Genomic DNA, 23,613 nt, shown 5'->3' on the forward strand with positions numbered 1-23,613 from the left:
TGAGTACTCCCGTAGTCCAACTTACCAACACCGGTTAATGTCCTATTAGAGCTTAGCGAAAATTTTTTTTTGTTTCGTTTTTTTTTTCTTTCAACTTTGACATTGGCAAAATCATCAGTTCTCATATTGATGGAGCCATAAAAATAAAAAGTGAAGTGAATGTTCACAATTTGAAGTGGTATTTATCCCCTTTCATACTATAATAATTTTAAAATGTTTGTTTTGTGATCAACAACAAAGCTTCCACTTATGATTCACATAGACTTGATTGGATCGGTTTACAAAGTGTTGTGTTGTATAATTATCACATCAATTACTTCGCGAAATCAAATCCAAAATATGCCAAGGTCAACGTGATAGAAAACAGGAACAGTCCAAAAGCATAGCCGAGTCACAAGAAAAACACACCAAAAATAACCACGAGAAGATAGGCGAAAGACTCCGGGTGCCGCTGGATTGATATCAGTGTTTTCAATTCAAAATTTGCAAAAAAGAAAAGGAAATACAAATCTGGCTATGAGTACCTACGGGGCTCTTTTAAATTTGATAAATTATAAATTAATTTGCAATAGGACTCAGAGATGTAATATACACACTTATTTGAAATACACCTATTTTTATACATTTTTGTTTTACTATTTAACAAGTCAACATTTTGTTCGAGAATCGAAGTGATTCGGTGAAATTCGGCGATTAATTGCTTACAACACTGTTATTTAAAAAAAATAGCTTGAGGACGTAACTGTTTTCAGGACGTTTCGGAGTAACTCAAAATTGCATTTTATTTTGGAATTTGTGCGATGACAGTACTTCAAATATGTTTTGTCATAATTATTATATACGTATCTACAAAATTTATGTATTTTTTTAAACTCAATTATGCTAATAAATTGTTTGTTTATTGTTTCGTTGATCGCATTCAAAGTTACATACTATCGCCTTCTTTAGCTGTCAAATTTAGCCTCTTATTTGGTGACGACTATAAACATGAACAATTTTCAATGTTGAACAATTTTGAACAGCATAAAAAGGATTTAAAGTTCATTTTACATTAGGAAATGCGTGCTTGGACTTTGGCATGTCTGCTAAAGAGTCGACACAGTGCGATAACCTTTGTATGAAACTGCTTTTAATACGCCAATTTAAAAAAGAAAAAGTAGCTACGAGGTATTTGCTTTTGGTGCATAGATCGCAAAATATTAAAGCAAAATACATTTTCTTTCTATAATTTGATTTTTATAAATAGCAGTAAGTAATACTGGACTTCTTTTAATACTACACAGTTGCTACATAAAAATGGATTGCATACTAAAAAATTTAGGTAATAATAAAATTAACGATGATAACGCTATTTTGTTACATCTTATCATAAATACAACACAGTGTTGTGGACACGTAATTATCTAAAGAAATCATGTGATTTTCAACTCTATATTGTTGTTTTGAAGTTTATAATCAGTTTTCGTACAGGATGTAGGTATTATATTGTATTCCTCACTTGAGCATTCGAATTCTTTCAGTGTAGATTTGTTATTGGGGACGACGGGTTGTTTATCATGGCGGTTAAGTTGGTGTCAGTAAAGCACTTGTTCAATAAATGTTTAAGAAAAACAGGTGTACGTAAGTTGTCCCATTATCCCATAGACGAACGTATATTTGGATTGACTAGTGAACAACAACAGGTATTTATCTTTCGATTACATATTTGAAAGACGTAATCAAAACGATTAACATTGTTTACTTGAAAGTCGAATTACTTTAGTACATTTTGGTAAATGACGTACATACTATATGCAATATAGGTAATGTAAGTCGTATATTTCAGCTGCGAAAGACAGTGTTCGACTTCGCACAAAAGGAGTTGGCGCCGAAAGCAGCACAAATAGACAAAGAAGACAATTTTAGCGAGCTGAGGGAGTTTTGGAAGAAACTTGGACAACTTGGTGTTTTAGGTAAAATACCTAAATAGATATCGTACATAGACATCGTTTCAACAGAGTATTTATTATAATATTTTTGTGCCACATGAACTTTTAAATGCATTTGCTTTACAGGTATAACTGCCAATCCAGACTATGGAGGAACGGGGGGGAAATATTCAGACCATGTCGTCATTATGGAAGAAATTTCAAGGTAAATTTCAAATCATGTGAATATAAAAAAAGATATTTATTTATGTGAAAGCCTACACGGTACTTTTGGACGCTCTTGGGATACTGGGGTCCCCTAGATAAGATTTCAAAAGTCTCAAGCATTGTTCTACAGTCAATCATCGAAAATATATATTAAAATTTTTCAAATTCAGCAATACGGCAATGGTCTGTAAAATTTTAAAATGTTCATTTCAGAGCTGCAGGTGGAGTAGGTTTATCTTACGCTGCTCACTCAAACCTATGCGTAAACCAAATTAATAGAAATGGAACCCATGAGCAGAAAAGTAAATATTTGCCAAAGGTATGTTGTAGGACTTGCCGGCAGAAGAAAAGCGCAAAAAGCATGGCCGAATCAGGGCTGAAATATACAGTTCATAGAAACCAATCGATAAAGCAAAGCTAGATATGAAACAAATATCACTGATTAATTATTTATTGAAAGCTTTAAGGGTCTTTTTAATGTTGTGAAAATAAAAAATAATAAGTCCTTTAACTCTACATGTATGTTATACATATATATAATTAGATAATATTAGCGCCACCAATACAGGCTGCGAAAGAAAGTTGAAGTCAACTTTTGAAAAAGGATTAATATTGATTTCAGCTTTGTTCAGGCGAGCATATTGGCGCTCTCGCAATGTCTGAACCTGGTGCGGGAAGTGACGTGGTATCTATGAAGACGAGAGCTGAGAAAAAAGGGGACTATTATGTGCTTAATGGAAGTAAATTCTGGATCACTAACGGGTCCGACGCTGATGTATTGGTGGTAAGAATGTAGTAGAAAACGTTTTATTCAAGTAACAAGACTCATACTACTATTGTACAATAGGAGGTTGGGAAGTCTCTTGCGAGCATCAAGCAGTACTGGAAAAAGAAGAGAGTAGATATTGTATAATTTATAACGCCATCTTTTAAAGGAGAAGAAATTTATATTTAATAAAGAACTTAACTGTCTTTTTTTACGATAGTTAGCTTTCCTAAATTACAATCATCGTTTTCTAGGTATATGCCAAAACTGACCAGTCAGCCAAGCCACGCCATGGCATAACAACGTTTCTAATTGAAAAAGACTTTCCCGGATTCTCCATTGCTCAGAAACTAGATAAACTTGGCATGAGAGGGTCAAATACTTGCGAATTGGTATTTGAAGACTGTAAAGTAAGGATCTCGAATTTGTTATACGGTATTTATTCTATTTACCGCAATTCGTACGAGGGACAGGGTCAAGAGCACTTCAAGCTTGACACTTAAGACTTAAATCCAACTCTATGCAGCGTACGATAAGAACGGTCCAAAGTACAAAGTTAAGCTTGACGTACTCTTGACTGTACTATAGTCAATATGTGTATTGGCATTTACAAAAAATTGTAGTGATTAGATTTCTTTAAGAATATAATATATGTATTAACTTCCTCCGTGGCCGAACGGTTATCATGTTGGACTGCCACGCAGAGGTTCCGGGTTCGATTCCCGGGCCGGGAGAAATATTTGTATGGCCTATATTTATTTTTCTCGTGAGTATGGGTGTAATTTGCGGTTGTCTATATGTGTGTCTATAGCAGCGGTTGTCTACGTGTGTGTATCTATGGCATCCCCGATACAGGGTTTCCCTAGCGCGGGGCTATGATTGTGTGCGTTATTATTATTATGATATAATCACTTACATAAATATTTTCTTGCTATTGATATGTGTTATAACGCCATGATTTAAAAATTTTACTTCTATACTCCGTTTCATTGTAGTTGGGTAAGATTTAAATATTAATATTAATTGCCTTTGTCGTAGTCATAAGCAAAAAATTACGTAGCACCTTAATCGTTTTCCTCGTGCATTCAGGTTCCAGAGAAAAACATTTTAGGAGAAGTAAATAAAGGAGTTTATGTGCTCATGTCTGGATTGGACCTGGAGAGATTGGTGCTAGCTGCAGGCTCGATTGGTTTGATGCAAGCTTGCATCGATTCTGCGTTTGAATACGCGCACACTAGGAAACAGTTTGGCAAACATATTGGAGAGTTTCAGTTGTTACAGGTAGAGAATATAACACTTATTGTTTATTATTAACTGCCTCCGTGGCCGAACGGTTACCATGCCGGACTGCCACGCAGAGGTCCTAGGTTCGATTCCCGGGCCGGGAGAAATGTTTGTATGGCCTACATTTATTTCTCTCGTGAGTTTGGGTGTAATTTGTGGTTGTCTATGTGTGTGTCCATGGCACCCGCGACACAGGGTTTCCCTAGTGCGGGGCTATGTTGAGTGTGTGCGTTATTTATATTTATTTATTTAATCTTTGACTTTGACTTTGAATCATTAATGGAACAAGTTATGCGAAAAACAGCCAGATGTAAAAAAGCAGTTTTGAGTGTTTTTTATCATTTTTCATTTTTTTTACAAATGACCATATTTTTGCAGTTATTTTGCATTCAAAATATTAAAAACGAATTTATAAGACCATTTAACTATACAGGTTCTTAAATTCTTAATGTTTTTGAAGACATGAAATTTTTTGTCAACAGCTGTTTTCTGCACAATTACATTATTATTATTAAATACCTTAGTACTGTAAATCACTTAAAGCAGACATCTTTAGCTGCCTGGTTTTTATATATTAGACACGGAGTAATATTTTTGCCTAATACGGATATAATTACTTCAGAAATTGAAAGATGTAAAGATATGTGTGTGTGTTAATGATGAGGATGAAATTATTTTTGTATTTTTCTGAAAGCAACTAAAAGAAATTTTGTGAAAAATATAAATTATAAAAATAAAATACCTAATATAAGTACAAAGCAAAACTTGAAATACGTATTGGCTAGGACGTGAATAAGCTTAAACATTTTGAAAAACCAAATATTTAACCAGAAGCGGAAAAAGTCAAGGAACACATTGCTGCCGTTAAGAACCATAAGCTCAATAAGTCATGTCAGGACCAAGCCACTGGATAGAGCTTCATAATCTCAGAATCCTATTTATACCATAGGTAAAATAAATTTACACTTGAAAATGTCACAATTAAGCTACTGCTCGTTCACTACGCTGACCTCCCTGAGAAGAACGAGCAAGAAACTCTAGGGATTGCTCTTTTCAAATAGACTTAAATGCTATGGAATACACTTTGAATCAAATTTGTGTGGATTCTGGAGCCATGTCGTCTTTCCATAGATCTTTATCTAACACGTAGTCTTCAATTTTGTAATATGATTTTTCAATCAAAATATTTTTAATATTAAACCTTAGGAAATGATAAACTTAATATATGCTCCAGAATCTTATTGTAAAAACATATACAGTTCCCCACAAAAGAGTTGTTTACCTTGGTTAAACGAAATCGTGGTACCATGAGTTTGGACTTAGCTCTAAGGTTAATATTATGGATATCTTCTTTCTTATTGAAATTATGTATATTTTTACGGGCATATAAAATATTTCAGTTATGTACTGTGATGCCACAGTCATGATACCAGTCACCTTAAACTTTTCTCTGAGAGAAACCCGAGAGCCTAGATGGTACACAGAATGAATTGCAAGTTTTTGCAATACAAATATGGTTTGAATATGTGCCGCTTTACCCAACATGAGAATCCCGTAGGACAATATACTATGGAACTAACTAAAGTAAGCTAGTCTAGCAGTACTAACATCGGCAAGCTCACGTATTCTGCGGACTGCGTATGCAGCGGAGCTTAATCTGCAGGCCAGGGAAGATATATGTGGTAACCATTGAAGTATACTATTTAAGGTCACTTCCAAGAAGACTGCTTTATTAACAAGGTCTAACCTTTCTTCGTTTATTCTATGCTTGGACTAGTCGATTTTACGTTAGGTAATTCAAATTTAACACATTTTGTCTTCTTGGCATTAAGCAATAAATTGTTAGTATTAAACCAATAAACTACCTTAGAGAGGGTATCATTAATATGGTCATAGTTAATGTCATGTCTATCTGTTTAAAAAATCAAGAATGTGTCATCAGCACACAACACTATTTCGCAATGGTCCTTATGTTTTGATGATGAGAGATATCCAAATGTAGAGTCAGACAAATAAATAATATTCAGTAAAGATTATTCATCAGTGATATGTGATTGGTTAGTTTCTTAATTAATGGAATAAAAATCCTTAACTTTCTAAATTGTTATACTTAAGCGATTAGATTTCTCAATGTAAACAAATAAAAGAAAAATGTAACATTGCATGAATCAGATAGGGTAATTAAACAAAACTTTCAGGGTAAAATGGCAGATATGTACACAACACTGAGCGCGTGTCGAAGTTACGTTTACAATATTGCGAAAGCTTGTGACGAGGGGCATGTGAACAGCAAGGATTGCGCCGGATCATTTTTATACTGCGCCGAGAAAGCTACGCGAGTTGCTCTTGATGCTGTGCAGATATTAGGTAAATTTGGTTCTACCGGATTCACAATTATGTTAAATATTATATTTAACATAATTGTGAAGATTATATCCGATAATTTAAAAAAGGAAAAGGATTTTGCCTACGGTGATTGAATCAGTATGAACAAGTGGTACAGACCCTATCTAATGATCATTATATGCAATTGTCAGCATTAAGTCATAATGTTAACATAGATTTTTGTGCGGAACATTATGCATATAGTGTACATTGCATTATCCATACAAAGTATAGAAAGTATGTGAGTGAGGTATACTTATCTTGTTTGAAATAAACACTAAGTTACAGAAATGCTTCTTTCTAAACATTTCAGTGAATAGCAACTTATAACTTGTCATATCAATATTCAATTTTTTACATAACAGATATAAAAAGATATGATTTGTATGTTATACAGGAGGCAACGGCTACATCAATGACTATCCCACAGGAAGGTATCTAAGAGATGCCAAGGTCTATGAAATAGGTGGTGGGACATCAGAAGTCAGACGAATGCTCATTGGCAGAGCCATCAATAAAGAATACAATTGATAATTGTTTATTACAATAAAGTTTTACTAACCTGTTGACTTCTATAATCTTCCATCATGATAAACCAATCCTTCATTTTCTAAGCAAGGCTCTTCAATTCCACCAAAAACTAACAGAGAAACTTATAGAGAGGGATTGAACGTAATGCCACCATTTAGGTGGAATATATAGCATTTGCCCAGCCCGTAGCACACAATGATAAGGCTTTGCATTCTTGTATTTAGGATACTTTTCTAAATCTGGTGCTGTAGGATCCACTCTTGCAGTATTATGCAGTAATTCATGTTCATGTGGGTATAAGTTCTCAGAATCTTCAGGGGAAAATAAAAATAGCTGTTTTTCTCCAACTATTTGAGTGAGCAAGTTCTTTTTTGGATCATGATGCAGAGGAGAAATAGTGCCCTTAGGGCCATACCATGCCATAGTATCAACGGGTTCCTCATTGTCAGAAAAACAGCAATAATCTGGCTGCGCAATATCATTTTTTAATTCTGGTATTTGTTGAAATAGCTGATACTGGGCTAAGTAACCAGAAACTTTGTTCTGGCAAATGTGGTTTTTGATAAAGTCTTCAATAGTCATAAGTTTCTGTGTCCAATCTTTATCAGTATAACTGCTTCCAATTTCAATTGACACGGTTCTCATTCCAGCTAACTTTACAAAGTAATTATGGTCTTTCCATTTAGCCAGTGCTGGCCAGTGGTTAAATGTGTTATCCAATATAACAGGTTTCTCTCCAAGGACAACATTTGAGTAGAACTTTGACAAACATGGGAATTGAAGGACTTCAATTGGTATGGCATTCAATTTACTGACATCTACAGCAGCAGTTCCACTTGCGCTGCTGTCTAATGTAAGGCTAACATTTCTGTACACCTTCTCATGGAAGGGATTCAGTATAGTCACACAGTCATGTAGCAAATCAGGCTCTGAATCTAATGGGCAACCAAACACCAAACCGAAATCAATAATTTTAAATGATTCCTTTATAGCATCGTTGGTGAACACATCTGCGCACTTAACGTGACCCAGTAGCTTTAAATATGCAGCCACAGTTATTGTCTTTCTCACGTACTCAGGAACCTCTCTCCAGTTACCAATATGCACTTGTTCATGCATATAATCAATAATTGCTTGTATTTTAAAGAGAGCAGATGAGTTAATTGACTGAATATCGTTTAAATAGCGTTGTACAATAGACTTACATACTACATCCAACTCATCGATTTCTGATAAACTTTCAATAGTTTTCGCTCTGAATTTATCCAGTTTTGTCAATATTTCACTAGACTCCGACATCTTATATTAATTGTTTTTTAAACAATCGGCCTATTAAACTAAGTTATAATGACCAAATTGAGTTTGTTTTGATATAAATTAAACATAACCTATAATTCCTATTTAACATATACGCTCTGGAGTACGCAAAATTTTAATGCGATGACATCTATAAAATCATTGATTGATTTTGAAACGAAATAAAAGCAAGCACCGTTGAATTTTGTTTTTGTCTATGCTATTGTAACGAAAACTTTTAAAATTATAATTATTTATGTCAAATATTAAAATAAGAAGATATAAGAAATAAGTGAAGTTGAATGCAAAATTTTAACGCGATGACCGATGACACAATATAATGTAATGATTGATTGAAACGAAACAAAAGCGAGCTGAGTTTAATGAATTTTGATTTTGTCTATGCTATTGCAAGCAAAACTTTTGCGAATTAGGATTGTATGTACAAATCAAATATTCAAAACTAAACAAATAGGTGAAGTTGTGAATAAAATTAATGTAGCATTTGTAAGTCAATGTGTAGTGACAATATTTTACCAATAAAACGTAAAAACCTTTTCTCATGCATTGTAACCTTGAACTTCACGATGTTCTGAAATTGTTGTCTATGATAAATCATATGACTTTCGCACGTGATCTGTCAGAATTTATTTACGTGAAAAGTATTTCGAAAAGATGAAAATTTGTTTGATGTCTTGAGATAGCCTATTCGAAATTGTAGCAAAATGATGCCAGGTGGATCGGAGGCCAACGTTGTGAAATGTTTGTTGTGACGCAATGGCATTGTTCGATAAACTCTTTGCAAAGAGAAAACTCGACTATGGCAATCACGAGTCACGAAAATGGGACAGGTACGTTGTATTGAATGATTTTCGTTCAATTTTCTTTTGTTGGTTGTTTTTGTGGGTTGGCATGCGGTGGAAAAGTTGACGCACGAAGTTTTTTCTGAACGTTCGATTGGGAGGTGCTTAGAGTGTGGACCTTTGCGGCGTAGGGGCGTACTGACGCACGCGACGCTGGCACTGCGGCGTGCATGTCATGACTGCGCGGGCGCGGGAGCGGTGTGCGGGTACGTCGCGATCGCGTCATCGGAAAGAGGAGCGTTCGCTCAATCAATGTTTACTTATAATTTTACGAAAGCTAGTACACCAGCACATTCCAAGCGATACGGCCGTCATTGTCTTCCGGTCGTGATGTGCATTTAGAGTGATAATTTTGCATTTGTTGGTCAGTGAGTGTATGTGAAGTTAAGGACGATCCTGCCCATATTGTTGCCCAACAGCTGTGACAATATTTTCAAACGAGCATGAAATAAAATGAAATTTAGGTAATTTAACAAGTTTTGATAGTATTTGATGTTGTATGTTCAAATCTATATAGGTTATTGCTGTTTAGGTCGTTAGGATTGTGCACAACGTAATTTGAAGTGATTCTAAGTGGAGAGGAATAAAACTTTCTCTATTCCTGTGAACTTTTTGACAGCTGATTGCTAGGTTTGATTGCAAATCATTAATGTTAAGGCAAACAATGAAAAAATAATTACAGTAATTGAAATGTTTATTACAATATAGTCTCTTATAAGCAATGTAGGAAAGAACAATGGGATTTTGTAAGTAACCTGTGACATAACATTTAAAGAGAAATTTTTCCACTGTGTTTAGAGCAAGTTTGTGAATTTTAATAATGGTGTTGGTTTCCTTCATAAATCCTGTGATATGTCACAGGATTTATGAAGGAAACCTCTACCTACATCAGCGTCTACATCAGAGTATTACATGATTATAACATCGGTTTAATGGTAAAACTCACTTAAAAGCCAAATCGACCAAATGGAGATAATTAAGATTTTGTGTTTTACCAGGGAAGTACTGCCACTTTACCTATTTCTGCCACCAAGCAGTAATGTGAGCATTACTGTGTTAGTATTGAGACAAACATAGAAATAACTCCTTTTGGATGAAAATGAGACTTAATGAGTTTTATCTTTTAACTAACAATTATTATTGTATTTAACCAAGTCCATTCATTTTTGATAATAACAAAAATTTTCATTACTTATTATTCTTGCATTGTTGCATGTAACTAGATTAATAAATAATACTTATTAAATATTTCTTTATAAGTAAAATACAATTATGGTAATAAAACTTTCTGAGTTAAGTATATTTTGTACAGAAATTTGTTTTTACATTTCAATTACAATTCAAATTTACTTTACAAATTATAAGAAAACTGTTTGAAAGACTAATTTAATTGTTAATGCCTATAAATCAGGATTAATGTTATTTATTCAGATAATTTAAAATAAATAATGTATTTTCACAATAAAAGAGTAATTTTCGAGCTTAATAAACTGAAACCTTATAACTTTTGTTTGTTAGTAAATTGTATTTTCTAATATATATATACATAACACAAGAAAATAAATATAGTTAAATTCACTAAAAACAAACTTTAAACTAAATGATTAACATATAAAGTTTGGCCAATGAAAGACGACAACGAGTTAAAAAAAAAAAAACTAGCTGACAACCTTAATAATCATGTCACTTCCATTCTAATCTTATAAGTTAGTGAGACAAGTGTATACAATTTGCTTAACCCTATGTACATTTATAACTTGCTATTTAAACATGCTTATTTCAATAAGTCTTCTATGTAGGTGTTTATTTATATAGAAAAGGGATTTATGCAAATAAATATACATAATTACGTTGAGTTGGTTATAAATATGATAAAATGTCATCACAGTCTCAGTATTTTATACGCTCTTACTTCGGAATTTGCTCTGTAGTGTTGAAAAAATTTTATGGGATTCAGAAAACAAAGTTATTGTGTTCACAGTATTAAACTTATTTTTTCCTATTGCATTTGTGACACTATATTATAAAAGCTTTACATATCGAATTTACCGCGCTTTTCAGTATCTTTCATATTTCATATATCATTTCATAGGTCATATTTCTGCCGTCAAGCGGTAATGTGAGCATTACTGTGTACTGGTTTTGAAGGGTAAGGGTGCTGGTAAACTTACAGGTAGTGTTAACTAGTATATAGTAGTGCCCCTCGGATCTTTGCGGTTAAAAGCTTTGAGTGACTCTGCAACTGCTGTGGACAGGCGTGTTGCTTACAACCAGGCGCGCGACTTGTTCGTCTCGTCACTTGGTACCATGAAAAAAAAAATAACGCCTTTTGCAATGTAAACAATACAAATAGTCGTATATTATATTTGATTTTATTTTACATGTAAGCATACGCCTACCGCTTAGTACATAAGGTATTAATGCTTTGGAAACCTGTTTTCCCTGAGCTTAATAGGCTTATAAAGAATAGTTGATGTCATAAAAATACTATTATAGATTTACCTTAAGACGTCTGAATAAATGTTTATTCCGTTGTGTTGTTAGGACAACACAACGGAATAAACATTTATTCATGCGCACATAATGTTACCTATTTATTAATTAGGATTAATAAATAGGTAACATTATGTGCGCATATTTTTGTTGTTTGTGGTCTTACGTGTATCAAGTGTTTTTTTATTTATTAATCTATGTGCCCACATGGTGGTACACTTTTGTTCATTGACGGCGTGTAACGATTTGGTAGAATGTTGAATTTGCATTTGAATCAGATACTACATTTGATACTAATAGTTGAGATTGAGTTAAACCCGTCACGCGTCCTAAAGACACACGGTGCCTCTTACGATGTTGGAAAAAAATATATATTTATATTTTAATTAATTTAAAAAATGGTGTACGAAAACTAGATATGAGCGCGGGCGTGCCGCCACCGCCGCGTTTTTCCTCGCGCTGCCGCCGACAAGTGCAATCGGCGCGCCGTTCAGTTCGATCAGGCGCTCCGATCTTACGCACGCGCACGCTTCCGTATTGTGTATGTGAAAATGGCGTCGCCAGAAAATGACTTTTCTAAGATAAAACTTTTTTATAAAATGTAAGTTCGCATTTGACCTCCATCTCACCTGATGGAAAGTGACGATGAGGTCGACGATGCACACCTAAATAATGTCTATTCAGTTTCGCCTTGAAAAGGCCCAGGTTATAAAGTTCTGGGAACAAGTCTGCAGGCAGGGAATTCCACTCCATAGCCGTTCGCCATATAAATGTAGAAGCGTAACGCTGCGTGCGAATCTTTGGAATATCCACAACATAGAGGTGAAAACCAAGCCTACGCCTAGTCCCCCGGGGATGGATAGGGAAAAGCGGAATTTAATCGTGTAATTCCATCGCACACTCTCCGTGATATATCCTGTAAAATACCGATAAGCTGGCAACTTTACGGCGGTGTTCAAGGCTCCGCAGTTTCGTCTCCACTAATTCCGAGTCACCAATAAGTCTCTTAGCACGCTTGGCTATTGAATCCAAGGTGGCCAGTTGGTATTAAGCAGAGTCATCCCATAAGTGGCAGCAGTACTTCATACACGACCATACTTGTGCTTGGTACAGCTGATGCAACAGTCCCGGTGTGATGTAACGCCTCATCCTGGAAAGGATCTCAAGCTTCCTTGCTGCATGTTTGGCCATGGATTCAATGTATCTGCCGAAGTTCAAATTGGACGACAGGTTCATTGCAAGTAGCTGGAGACAGTCCGCCATCAGCATGGATATATCACGAAAAGTCGGAATCAGCTCAAAGGGACTCCGTTTTGTGGAGAATAGAGACGCCTGCGTTTTGGTAGCGTTAAATTTGACAAGATTGGCATCGCTCCAATCGGAGACTGCCTTGAGTGTTAAATCCAAACGGCTAACCATGGACTCTCGACAAGACTGGATTTGTAGACAGTAGGAACCCAGAGGAATCTATCGCCATTTGTTCGGAAGGGAGTAGCCTTCTAAGACCACTCGAATCGAAAGTTCGCTCAAGAAATCCGAGATCCAATTGGGTCAGTGGGACCCAAGTGGGCAAAGGTCAGTGGGAAGCCCATAAGAGGGAAGCTTACTTAAAAGGCTTGCGTGTCAGACCCTGTCAAAGGCTTTAAAAATATCCAAAGACACTGCAAGTGCTTCACCTTGCTTTTCTGTAGCCTCGCTCCGTATGTGACAGGCATACACAAGAAGATCCCCAGTTGATCGCTCTCGTCGGAATCCGTACTGGCGATCATTGAGGAGGTCGTTGTCTTCAAGGTATGACAGGAGACGGTTGTTGAGTACACGTTCCAGTCTTGCAGAGTATGGAAGTAACTGAAATAGGTCTATAGTTGACAGAGTCAGCTCCTCTGCTTCCCTTTTTCCGCACAGGTTGCACGCTTACAAGCTTCCACGACCTGGGAACTACACCAGTCTGAAGTGAAAGGCGGTACAGGCGTACGCGTATGAGAACAGGAGACAACTCAGGCGCACAGTTACGTAGCCCGCTATATTTATTCACGTCTAGATTCCGCAGAGTTCTTAAGTACCTCTTTTTTGTACCGCTTCGGACAAGGGACCAGGAGACGAAGCGGAGAGGGGTGCTGCGTTGCGTAGCAACGGGCGTTCGTTGTTGCGACACCGCATTGCTCGTGTGGCACTCAGTTAGTCCCCGCACACCATCGCTCTTATAGGCACCGTGTGGTTCGTCCACAGTACCAAAATAATTTGGACACCGTCTGTCTCTACAACGCGTGACACGGATTGATAAACTGTTATATTGGATACTTCAATATGAAGCAGCAACACAAATAAGATCTCTAAGCTCCTCCACCTGGAGAGTAATTTTATGACCTTTTAACTTACAACACTCATTAAATGTTTTTATGATAAGCTTTAACATGTAGGGTTAACTTCGCGATATTAATCATTTATTTAGGAAATGAAGCTATTTTTTCGTTTTAAATCGCGTATATTTGTTTTTTGAAACAAACCAGTGTTTCGGGCCATTTACAGGTCTCTGGTCACGGTTGACATTGATTTAAATCCGGAAAAATAGTTTCATTTCCTATGTGTAACAATCACGAAAACCTATGAACTCGATATTAATAATTTATTTCCAACTTTTGTTAAGTAAAAAAAAAAATAGTCTAAATATAAGGAAAGTACGAATACATATTGCACTTTCGATTTGGAATATCGGCTTGATACACAATCAGTTTGTGCTAGTATGAACCAATATATAATTCAATTCCCGATTTTAGGTATTCCTGAACGTCAAACCTAAAAGTTTGACATTGATTATCCCACGAATGTCCTCCACATTTGGCTATAATGTTATTTTCAGCTATGCGCTTAATAAACTAGTACGTATCTTGTCAATAGGTCCTATCAGATAACGCCGGAGCAAGTGAGGCTGCTTCTGTTCAAAGAGTGCGACTGGCGTGGCAGGAAACTTTTATTTGATTCATCCACGATTGACAAAGTACCCGCTAGCAAGAATGACAAGGCCATCAGACAGCCTGACGATGCACCCTGCATCGTGGAGGTTGCAAATGGATACTCTTATGTGGTGAGTGTTACATTCTAATACGCAAAAACAATAGGATTAAGTCGTTACGCATAACTCTATTTTTTTTATAACGCACACACTCGTAGCCCCGCACTTGGGAAACCCTGTATTGCGGATGCCATTGATACACACATAGACAACCTAAAATTAAACTTATAACCTAAATAAATGTAAGTCATAAATTAGGGATGCACGATTTTTTGGATTGTAATGGATCATATGCCTCTGAATCGATCCACAGATCGGATCGTATGTTCTCGAATCGATCTCATAAAAATCGTTTTAACATTAATTTCGATAAAAAAATTTGACAGCCTTTCAAGTCGGTTACGACTTTCATTTAGAGTGAAATTAGTCAGTAAGAAAAGACTTTCAGATGTCACAGAAGTAGCGACAATTGCCATATACTGGAAGACTTATTGTACTTAGATGTTGCCAAATTGCGTTTCTTGCAGGCCAATATAAAATAGTATTAGTACTAGTAGCTACTAGTAGTACTAGATTAGTAGTAGTAATAGTAGACGCTTTAATTTTGAATCGATTTACTTAAAAAATCGTATTGAAATGATCGTATACACTTGAATCGATCTTTTTAAAAATCGAATCGTAACATGCTTCCTTAATACAAATATTTCTACCGATCTGGAATCGAATCCAGGACCTCGGTGTGACAGACGAGCATGGTAACCGTTCGGTCACGGAGGCAATTATTGTCCTGTACTTTAGTCCTATCGACTTATTTGTATTACTAACGCAAGTTTAAAAAACAAAACGCGTATGTCACGTCTAAAAAAGATCTCTCCTAAAAGAGGTTCGTAACAACTCTTTGTCTTTACGCGTTAGCATAGTAACATGATGCACGGAATGAGCCTCATGTACAATTCTTCTTTCGCGCAGATACAACACTTGTTACGATGGACTAGCGAAATTCACCCGCGTTGATCCTCTTCATTTGTCGCTAAATTAATTTACGAGCTATTTCTTAACCACGGAAGTAACAAGTAGACTCCTTAGGTAGATTTAATTATGAGGTGTGTTGCTCATGGAAATTACGCCCATGCGACAGCAACATGTACGTATGAAATGATAATGAAAATAACTACGCGAGTCTACGTGAGTCAAAAGTCATTGATCTGTTAGTTATAGATCGGATTCCTTATAATATGATTTCAATTAAAGTTGTAAGTTTATGGCGTATCTTGTGCTCTCGCCAATGACGAATTTATTTTTCTAAGATTTAATAGTAGCGTCGCTAATAAGCATTGTAATTGATAGTGTTTATGACGTGTTGCCGATAGCCCTATCACTAATAAGTTTCATCGAACTTTACCTAAATTTTTTCATTGTCAATATATCCAATTTCCGGCTTCACTTTCAAATTTTTGAGGGTTGAAGAAGACTTTGGTTGTGTTTGGTTTGGGTGTGGTTATTCTTATTTTTATCTTTTTTCATTTTGCCAACAACACTGCTCAGGGCGGTTTTTACTTTTGAATATTGCTAAAGTAAAAAATAAAACGAGAATAGGAATAAAAATGATATACACGTACAATTATTTGTTATTCATAAAAGAGCACTTATTTACCAAAATTAGCTTAAAAAGTCTCGTATATAATACAGTTTTCCACTCCCTTTTGAGCGATGTTGTTTACGTAATAAACTATTTTTCCTTCTTTCAATTTGACATTAGGTTGTTAGTAAATGGACAATGTCCCAGTACCAGCGACATTGGTAGGGTGGTGGTAGTCATTGCATATGTATATATCTATATATTTTAGTGGCAATACAGCTCCTTGTGAAAGAGTTCATCCAGGGTAGTACTGCTACCTTACCTATTTCTACCGCCAAGCAATGATATCAGCATTGCTGCTTGCCGGTACAAATAGGAAATAGGTTTTGAAGGGTGCTGGTGAAATTACAGGCACATGGGACTTGTCAACTTATGACTCAGTGTGACGGGCACACTGGCAGTGCCCCTCAGATCTTTCCGATTTAAAGCCCTGAGCTCTGCAACTGTTATGGATAGGCGTGTAGCTTACCATCAGGCGCGCGACTTATTCGTCCAGTCATTTAATATTATAAAAAAAATCTGTTTTCAATGAGTTAACCACTAAGTGTTGGGACACTGTGGGCATTGTATCGATCTACAGAAAAAACGTCTTTTTTTTGTTTACTTACTGTCAAATACAAAGAATAAGCATTATTTTAATGACTACGCGGCCTGTGTGGATGACGGAGGTGCTTTCTTTTGAAGGATATGAGCGGCTTATATTAAGTCACATGATTGTAATAATGCGTCGTTTGTTATTCAGATGTGTCAACGTACGCATTTAAAATCATGATAATTCTCCATTTGACCAGATAACAATGTTACGCTCCAGTTACTATTTAAAGATTCAAAAACATGTGACAAGATTGTATGCCATATACGTCACAAAATGTTTGGAGAGATAACAACTTATTTGTCCTTTTTATATCACGTTTCAAAAATTTCGTGACAATTGATATAGCACGCCATATCGAGCCTTTCGTTCTCGCAATTATGAGCTTATTCGCACTCGTTGTTCTAAATTTAGACCACTTTAGAAGTTAGCCTTCTTGATTACAGCCACTGGTTGTAAGTGGAACTAATCAGACAACATTGTGAGACTGTAATTTTAGCTTCATTCAATTAATGGGGCGTCACGTGTTTTTGTACTGGTGACAATTGAATCGGGCTATATTTGCTCGAGTCATCATATGGCCGCAGTGAAGAAATTTTCATAAGTTCTCACAGGTGACGCTATGGCAAAAAATGACGTTTAAACCCAACACAAAGATCTGCAACAAGCACATTGAGAAATGTCAGCTGCTAAGAGCGGTAGCCATGTTGAGGCGACAAACGTTGGTTCGAGTTCAGTCAGATTTTTCTTTGTGTGTGTGTTGTTCGATATTTGTTTCAATAATAATTTGGAAGTAGTTTGTTAATTGTTTTTTTCGTATTTATACGTTTTAGCAATGTGATAATAACACTGACAAGTTGTCTGTAGTTTTTACCTGCTTAATTTTCAAGCATATTTCGTATAGTGATGTTAGCTCAATTGTAACAGAAAACGCAATCAAACTCCATACCAAACGTAGAAACCGGATTGTTGATAGTCAATATGTAAAATACAGTCCACTAAGCAGTTGATAATAATATTCTTTTTTAAATCAGTTAAAAAAGAATACCTTAACTATAAATTTAAAGGTACAGTCATATACATGAGATACCTTTTTGTTTTTTTTTGCTCAAACCGATCTTTTGGTTCTGAGAGCCATCTTACGTATTGGACAAAGAAAAAATTAAAGCAATTTCAACTTTATTAGCATAAGCAATACAGTGGAGTGTTGCTTGAAAATGATCAAAATATTTTAAAAACCAATACTAAGTTTCGTCACTTAACATCCAAGTAAATATTACTTTCGTCTAGTACCTAAACCATAAGTTTACCAAGGAGGCTATTTTTACACTTGCAAGTTACACATTACAGAGCCTATAAAGTCCAGTCCAAAACCTAGAACTTATTTTATGTAACTTGTTTTCCTTTCTATCACCCAGTATAATCCTGCACAGCTATAGTAACTTTTATAATTTTTATAATAATTTATGGTATCAAGTGAGGGCGCGAACAAGTCGTGCGCCTGATGGTAAGCTACACGCCTGATCATAACAGTTGTAGTGCCACTCAGCTCTTTAAATCACAAAGATATGAGCAGTATACCTCATATCTTGTGCCCATCACCGCCGCTGCGCCCATCACCCTGAGACATAAGTTGATAAGTCCCATGTGCCTGTAATTTCACCAACACTCTTACCTTTCAAAACCGGAACACAGTAATGCGGCAGAAATAGATAGGGCGGTAGTATTTCCCTGAACGAACTCTTTCACGAGGAGCTCTACTGCTACTAAATAGCCTAGATTAAACTATTTTTTTTCTTTATTAGTTAAGTAACTAGTTAGTGCAAATAAAGATATAAGAATTCCATAAAAGTTTCCATATGCTGTCACTATTACTTGTGATTATCATTGCTTAATTACCTCGATAAACAGTGAAATATGATTATGATATTCCTACTACCAAACTTGTATTAGTTTGTTCGTTGTTTCTATCAAATACCAGATGCGAAAATAAGATAAATCGAGATGAGTCAATATCCTATTTTTTTACTAAACTCAAATGCGTACAAGTGACGCGATAACCTGATAAATATTTTATAAAGGCTCCATCATGTGATCTAAAAAAAAAATTGGATTTTAGATATTCGTTCGCTTATACATAGGGTGCACTGTAAGTTTCCGGAACTGGCCACTTACATAAACAATATTTAAAAAGTAATTACAACATTTGAAAATGGAACTCTTTGGCTGTAGAGTACAGTTTGTTTCATCTGACTGTCACTTGTTTTTACATTGTGGCATCATTTTAGAAATTGGTTGTCTACATCACCATGGATTTAACTCGTGAAAATTTTCGTACTATGATTTTCTACGACTTTAAGTGTAATTTAACAGCTCAGCGGAGCTTCGCAAGACGACTATTTATAGCTGGTTTGCAGAATTCAAACGCGGTCGTGTGAATCTCAGTGACGAATTTCGTGATGGTCGCCCGTCCACTGCTGTGCTCAACAAAAACATCGATGCGGTGCGCGGTATGATCAAAACAGACAGGCATGTGACATACCATGAGATTCGGGCATCTTTAGGCATAGGCATGAGTCAAATACAGTCAATACTACACAAACATTTGGGTGTGAAAAAGCTGTGCTCTCGGTGGATTCCACACAATTTGACTGAGGCTCATAAAACGGATCGCGTCACTTGGAGCAATGACATGGTTACCAGATTCAACGAAGGGAATTCAAATTTGGTATGGGACAAAGTAACAGGTGATGAAACATGGATTTATAGTTACGATCCCAAAGCAAAGCAGCAATCGAGCGTATGGGTCTTTCAAGATGAGCTGAAACCAACCAAAGTGGTGCGCGTGCAAGTGCCTCTTAGCGGATGATTGCTTCTTTTTTTTATAAAACTGGACACGTGGCTACTGTTGCTTTAGAGAATTGTTGTACCGTGAATAGTGATTGGTACACGACCATTTATTTGCCGGAAGTTATTGACAAACTCCCTAAAAATAACCTTAAACGCCGTATCATTTTGCACCACGATAATGCCAGTTCTCACACGGCCAGACAGACAAATGAATTTTTGAAGGTGAACAACGTTGACCTTATGAGCCATCCCGCGTACAGTCCCGACCTGGCACTTTGTGATTTTTATTTATTTCCAAAAATTAAGAACCAGTTACGCGGTAAACGATTTTCGTCACCTGAAGAGGATGTCGTAGAGTATGAAAAATACAGAGACCTCAGTCAAAAAAGAATATATTTATTTTTTTGACTGAGGTCAAAATATAATATATTTCATTGGCTTTAGGATAGTGTTTTGTATATTTTTTTTAAATTTTAACTCAAGTTTTTTTTTTATAAATCATTGAGATTATTAATCATACATAATAAGATACTTCATAATTCGAATTTAGGTTCGAACTACTAACTCCTAACCTCTGCATATTTTAAGCTTCGTAAATTCATAGACAATATTTTATTTTTGGCACCTAATTGAAATTAGTATTTAGTCTAAATACTAATTTCATACAATACAATTTCAAGTAATTTAAATTTGGCTTACATTGCTACTCGGCGTCAAATATTAAATTATATTACGAATTTGTCTCGGATGTGTTTCCAGAATCCCGGGAACCCAAGCTTAGTGTTTGAAGAATAAAGTTTTTCCGACTACTCAAAATACGTAGAATAAAAGTTCTTATCGTAGAATAAGAATAATAAAAATTTTTTTTTTTGGTGTATGGTGTACGATTACTCCGACATTTGTGAATGAGTTTCGATGATTCTTTGTTTGTTGGAAAACTGAATCACTAGTCAGTCCCTTTCAAATTTGAAGAAAATATTCTACCTCTAAGGATGGTCAGTTTTTATTTTATAAATAAAAATAAAATTATTTAAAACTGCACTTGTTCTCATTTTAACGTATGTACTCACATAGAAAGTGCTATTCATCTCTTGGGTACATTTAAAAAGATAAAATATTCATTATAATAAACATTTGTTAACAAGTCTCGACTCTAGACGAATTCCACTTCCTAAATATAAACATATATCAATAACCAGCATTGTTAATCTTAAACTGATGAGATTTATTGGAGCTCCTCGTAGGCGGGATAAAATATTTTATTTTCGGCCGATGTGTGAGGAAATTCGTTAACTGTTCAAGGCTGTGATTAGTTTAGACATCTATATAATACAGATAAACTTTCTGCTTTTGAATATGGATAGCAGTAGAGCTCGTTGTAAAAGAGTTCGTTCAGGAAAGTACTGTCACTATACCTAGTTCTGACGCCAAACAATGCATTACTGCGTTCCGGTTTTGAGAAGTAGAGGTGTTGGTGAAACTATTATCAAATAGGCTTTGTTAATTTTTAGTGTCAGGGTGACCGGCGTAGTGGCAAACCCCCTCAGATCTTTGCGATATAAAGTTAAGCTCTGAATGGCACGACTTGTTCATCCCATTACCTGATATCATAGAAAAAAGATTATCGTTAAAGATTATCGTTTCTTTTGAGTACAGGTCTCCTCGGTCCTGTGTCTATTTTTGACATTTTCTGATGCATATATATCACTAAACATTCTTTTGACTGGGGATCTCGGGGCTGTGGTACGATTAGACATCTATATATCACATTTAAACGTTGCGTTTTTTGAGTGCCAATAGCTTCATAGCTGTGTTCAATCCAGAGAATTATTCAATCTGTCCGGGGGTCGATTTTATGGACAAAAACTCCTTAAGGGTCGGTTCTCTTGCCTATTCTCAGATATCTACCAAATGGATTCACAGACTCATATGGGCAAAATTTTTAAGGTAAGGAAATAAATAAACTAGTTAAAATGACAACAAAATAATATAAACAATACTTGTTATGCTTTCTTATAACATCAAGTGACGGAACGAAAAGTCTGTCCATAACAGTTACAGTGCCACTCAGAGCTTTAAATTGCAAAGATCTGAAGGGCATTATCACTGCGCCCGTCACCCTGCGACTTAAGTTGACAAGTACCATGTGCCTGTAATTTCACCAGCACCCATCAAAACCGAAACACAGTAACGCTAACATTACTGCTTGGCGGCAGAAATAGGTAAAGTGAGAAAACTCACAAGAATTCACAAGAAAGGGAAAAGGATGAATAAAAATATTTAAATTTTTACAGGCTTTTTTTAAATACCAGAGACGTTTAGTTTTTGATCGACAAACTTGACCATAGTTAAAATTGTTATTATTACACTCTCGCACAAATTGTATGTATAGAGATCTCAAACTTGTATTCCGTTTAGAAATTTAGCACACTTGCATACTGCATTCATTAAGGCGTAGTCGTATTATACAAGTCGTGAGTGTTGCATTACCGTTAGTTAAATTATGTTAGAAAACACACTGCAATTTTGTTATTGTATTTCTGTCTGTTTCTAAGATCTTGCATACTTTTTAGCCTCGCGTTACGAGATATACTGCCCTCTCTGTCATAACTAACACATTTACATTTCCATATTTTTCGAGATATTGCTACCAAATTTTTTTTTTAATAAATAATGTCAATTATGCTGTCTTTGCTCAATAATGAAACTGAAACTAAATAAGATATAAAAAAAAAACCTATTAGTTGGGGTTGCACATCCCGCTTCGGTAATCCTGAAAAATGTCGATTACGTTAGTTATATTAAGAAGGGTACAATTGTAGTCACTACACTTTTGAGTCAAGGAAATGGCCACTTCCAACGAGACTAAATAACTAATGACATTCACAATTAATTTATTTAAACAGCTTTGTTGTTTTTACCTGTGACTTGTTTTTATTTTACAATTTTTTATTATTATTTTAAGTTAGCTCATGTTTGTCCACAATCTTCCTTTATGGAATTTGGCATCGCTCCACTCGGATACGGTCTTAAGGTTCAGTTCAAGTCAGTATTGTTGCTCTGACTATCAATCACAGTGGGATTCTTAATTGGCAAACATCTAGTATAAATTTGAGGAAAAAATACATAATTCCATTTAGATTTGAATTTTCTAGTGACGTAAGTAAATTATTTTGATTATTGATACTATTCATACAAAGATCGAACAAACAAAAAGAAAAGTTCCTACAATCCGGCTGGACTCGAGCTAGGGATTGTTTGCTAAACCGGGGCTACACTCTCCCAACTGTGCTACGCTCTCCCAACTAAGCTACGTTCTTCCAACTGAGCTACGCTCTCCCAACTGAGCTACGCTCTAACAATTGAGCTACGCTCTCCCAAATGAGCTACGCTCTCGCAACTGCGCTACGCTCCCCCAACTAAAGCTACGCTGTCCCAACTGACCTACGGAACGAGAATAGAATAGAATCTTTGTTCTTAGGGTTAAACGGCTTTTTTAACGTATCGCCACCAGTGATAAACGTATGAAACTTTTAATTTTTTTTTTCAAAATTACCTCCATTAACGCGCACACTGCATCCGATTCGTATTCGTTCCGAATGCAAGATTATACAAATCTAGAAAATTCGGATCCACTTCGGATGTCGCTTTGTGCACTAAGTCCGATTCAAATTCGAGAAAACACGAATATCGCTTGTACACCTGGAGATAAAATGACTTCGGCCACCTGTGATATTTCGGAACGTCATTTCTCGGATTCAGAACT

At 35.7% G+C, this 23,613-nt stretch overlaps 3 protein-coding genes across 6 annotated transcripts in view; 2 read left to right on the top strand and 1 right to left on the bottom strand.

Annotated features, from left to right (window-relative positions):
• The window catches only part of LOC113236471 (isovaleryl-CoA dehydrogenase, mitochondrial), a 10,209-nt gene extending 2,999 nt beyond the window's left edge, over nt 1-7,210 (top strand). The window contains exons 1-10 of one of the 3 annotated variants that reach the window (XM_026472552.1): nt 50-178; nt 1,521-1,682; nt 1,826-1,952; nt 2,055-2,133; nt 2,349-2,454; nt 2,758-2,919; nt 3,156-3,311; nt 3,991-4,182; nt 6,384-6,552; nt 6,968-7,210. In XM_026472552.1, the coding sequence (XP_026328337.1) occupies nt 1,557-1,682; nt 1,826-1,952; nt 2,055-2,133; nt 2,349-2,454; nt 2,758-2,919; nt 3,156-3,311; nt 3,991-4,182; nt 6,384-6,552; nt 6,968-7,101 (1,251 nt within the window). In that variant the 5' untranslated portion in view covers nt 50-178; nt 1,521-1,556 and the 3' untranslated portion in view covers nt 7,102-7,210. Of the gene's footprint in view, nt 1-49; nt 179-1,520; nt 1,683-1,825; nt 1,953-2,054; nt 2,134-2,348; nt 2,455-2,757; nt 2,920-3,155; nt 3,312-3,990; nt 4,183-4,412; nt 4,671-6,383; nt 6,553-6,967 lie in introns of those variants that run through there. The other 2 variants (XM_026472551.1, XM_026472555.1) reach the window with 2 other exon arrangements.
• On the bottom strand, nt 7,064-8,517 carry LOC113236472 (jmjC domain-containing protein 5). Its single transcript, XM_026472556.1, has one exon. It carries the CDS (start codon nt 8,398-8,400, stop codon nt 7,195-7,197), a length of 1,206 nt encoding a protein of 401 aa, XP_026328341.1. The 5' UTR covers nt 8,401-8,517; the 3' UTR covers nt 7,064-7,194.
• Nucleotides 8,518-9,134: 617 nt separating this feature from the next.
• LOC113236807 (folliculin-interacting protein 1) overlaps nt 9,135-23,613 on the top strand; it is a 42,077-nt gene continuing 27,598 nt past the window's right edge. Inside the window, exons 1-2 of one of the 2 annotated variants that reach the window (XM_026473001.1) lie at nt 9,135-9,248; nt 14,652-14,838. In XM_026473001.1, coding sequence (XP_026328786.1) covers nt 9,175-9,248; nt 14,652-14,838 — 261 coding nt within the window. In that variant the 5' untranslated portion in view covers nt 9,135-9,174. Of the gene's footprint in view, nt 9,249-9,569; nt 9,725-14,651; nt 14,839-23,613 lie in introns of those variants that run through there. The other variant, XM_026473002.1, reaches the window with a different exon arrangement.

The sequence above is a fragment of the Hyposmocoma kahamanoa genome, unplaced genomic scaffold (genome assembly GCF_003589595.1).
Source record: "Hyposmocoma kahamanoa isolate Upper Pololo Valley unplaced genomic scaffold, ASM358959v1 92, whole genome shotgun sequence".
In the NCBI taxonomy this organism is placed as follows: Eukaryota; Metazoa; Arthropoda; class Insecta; order Lepidoptera; family Cosmopterigidae; genus Hyposmocoma; species Hyposmocoma kahamanoa.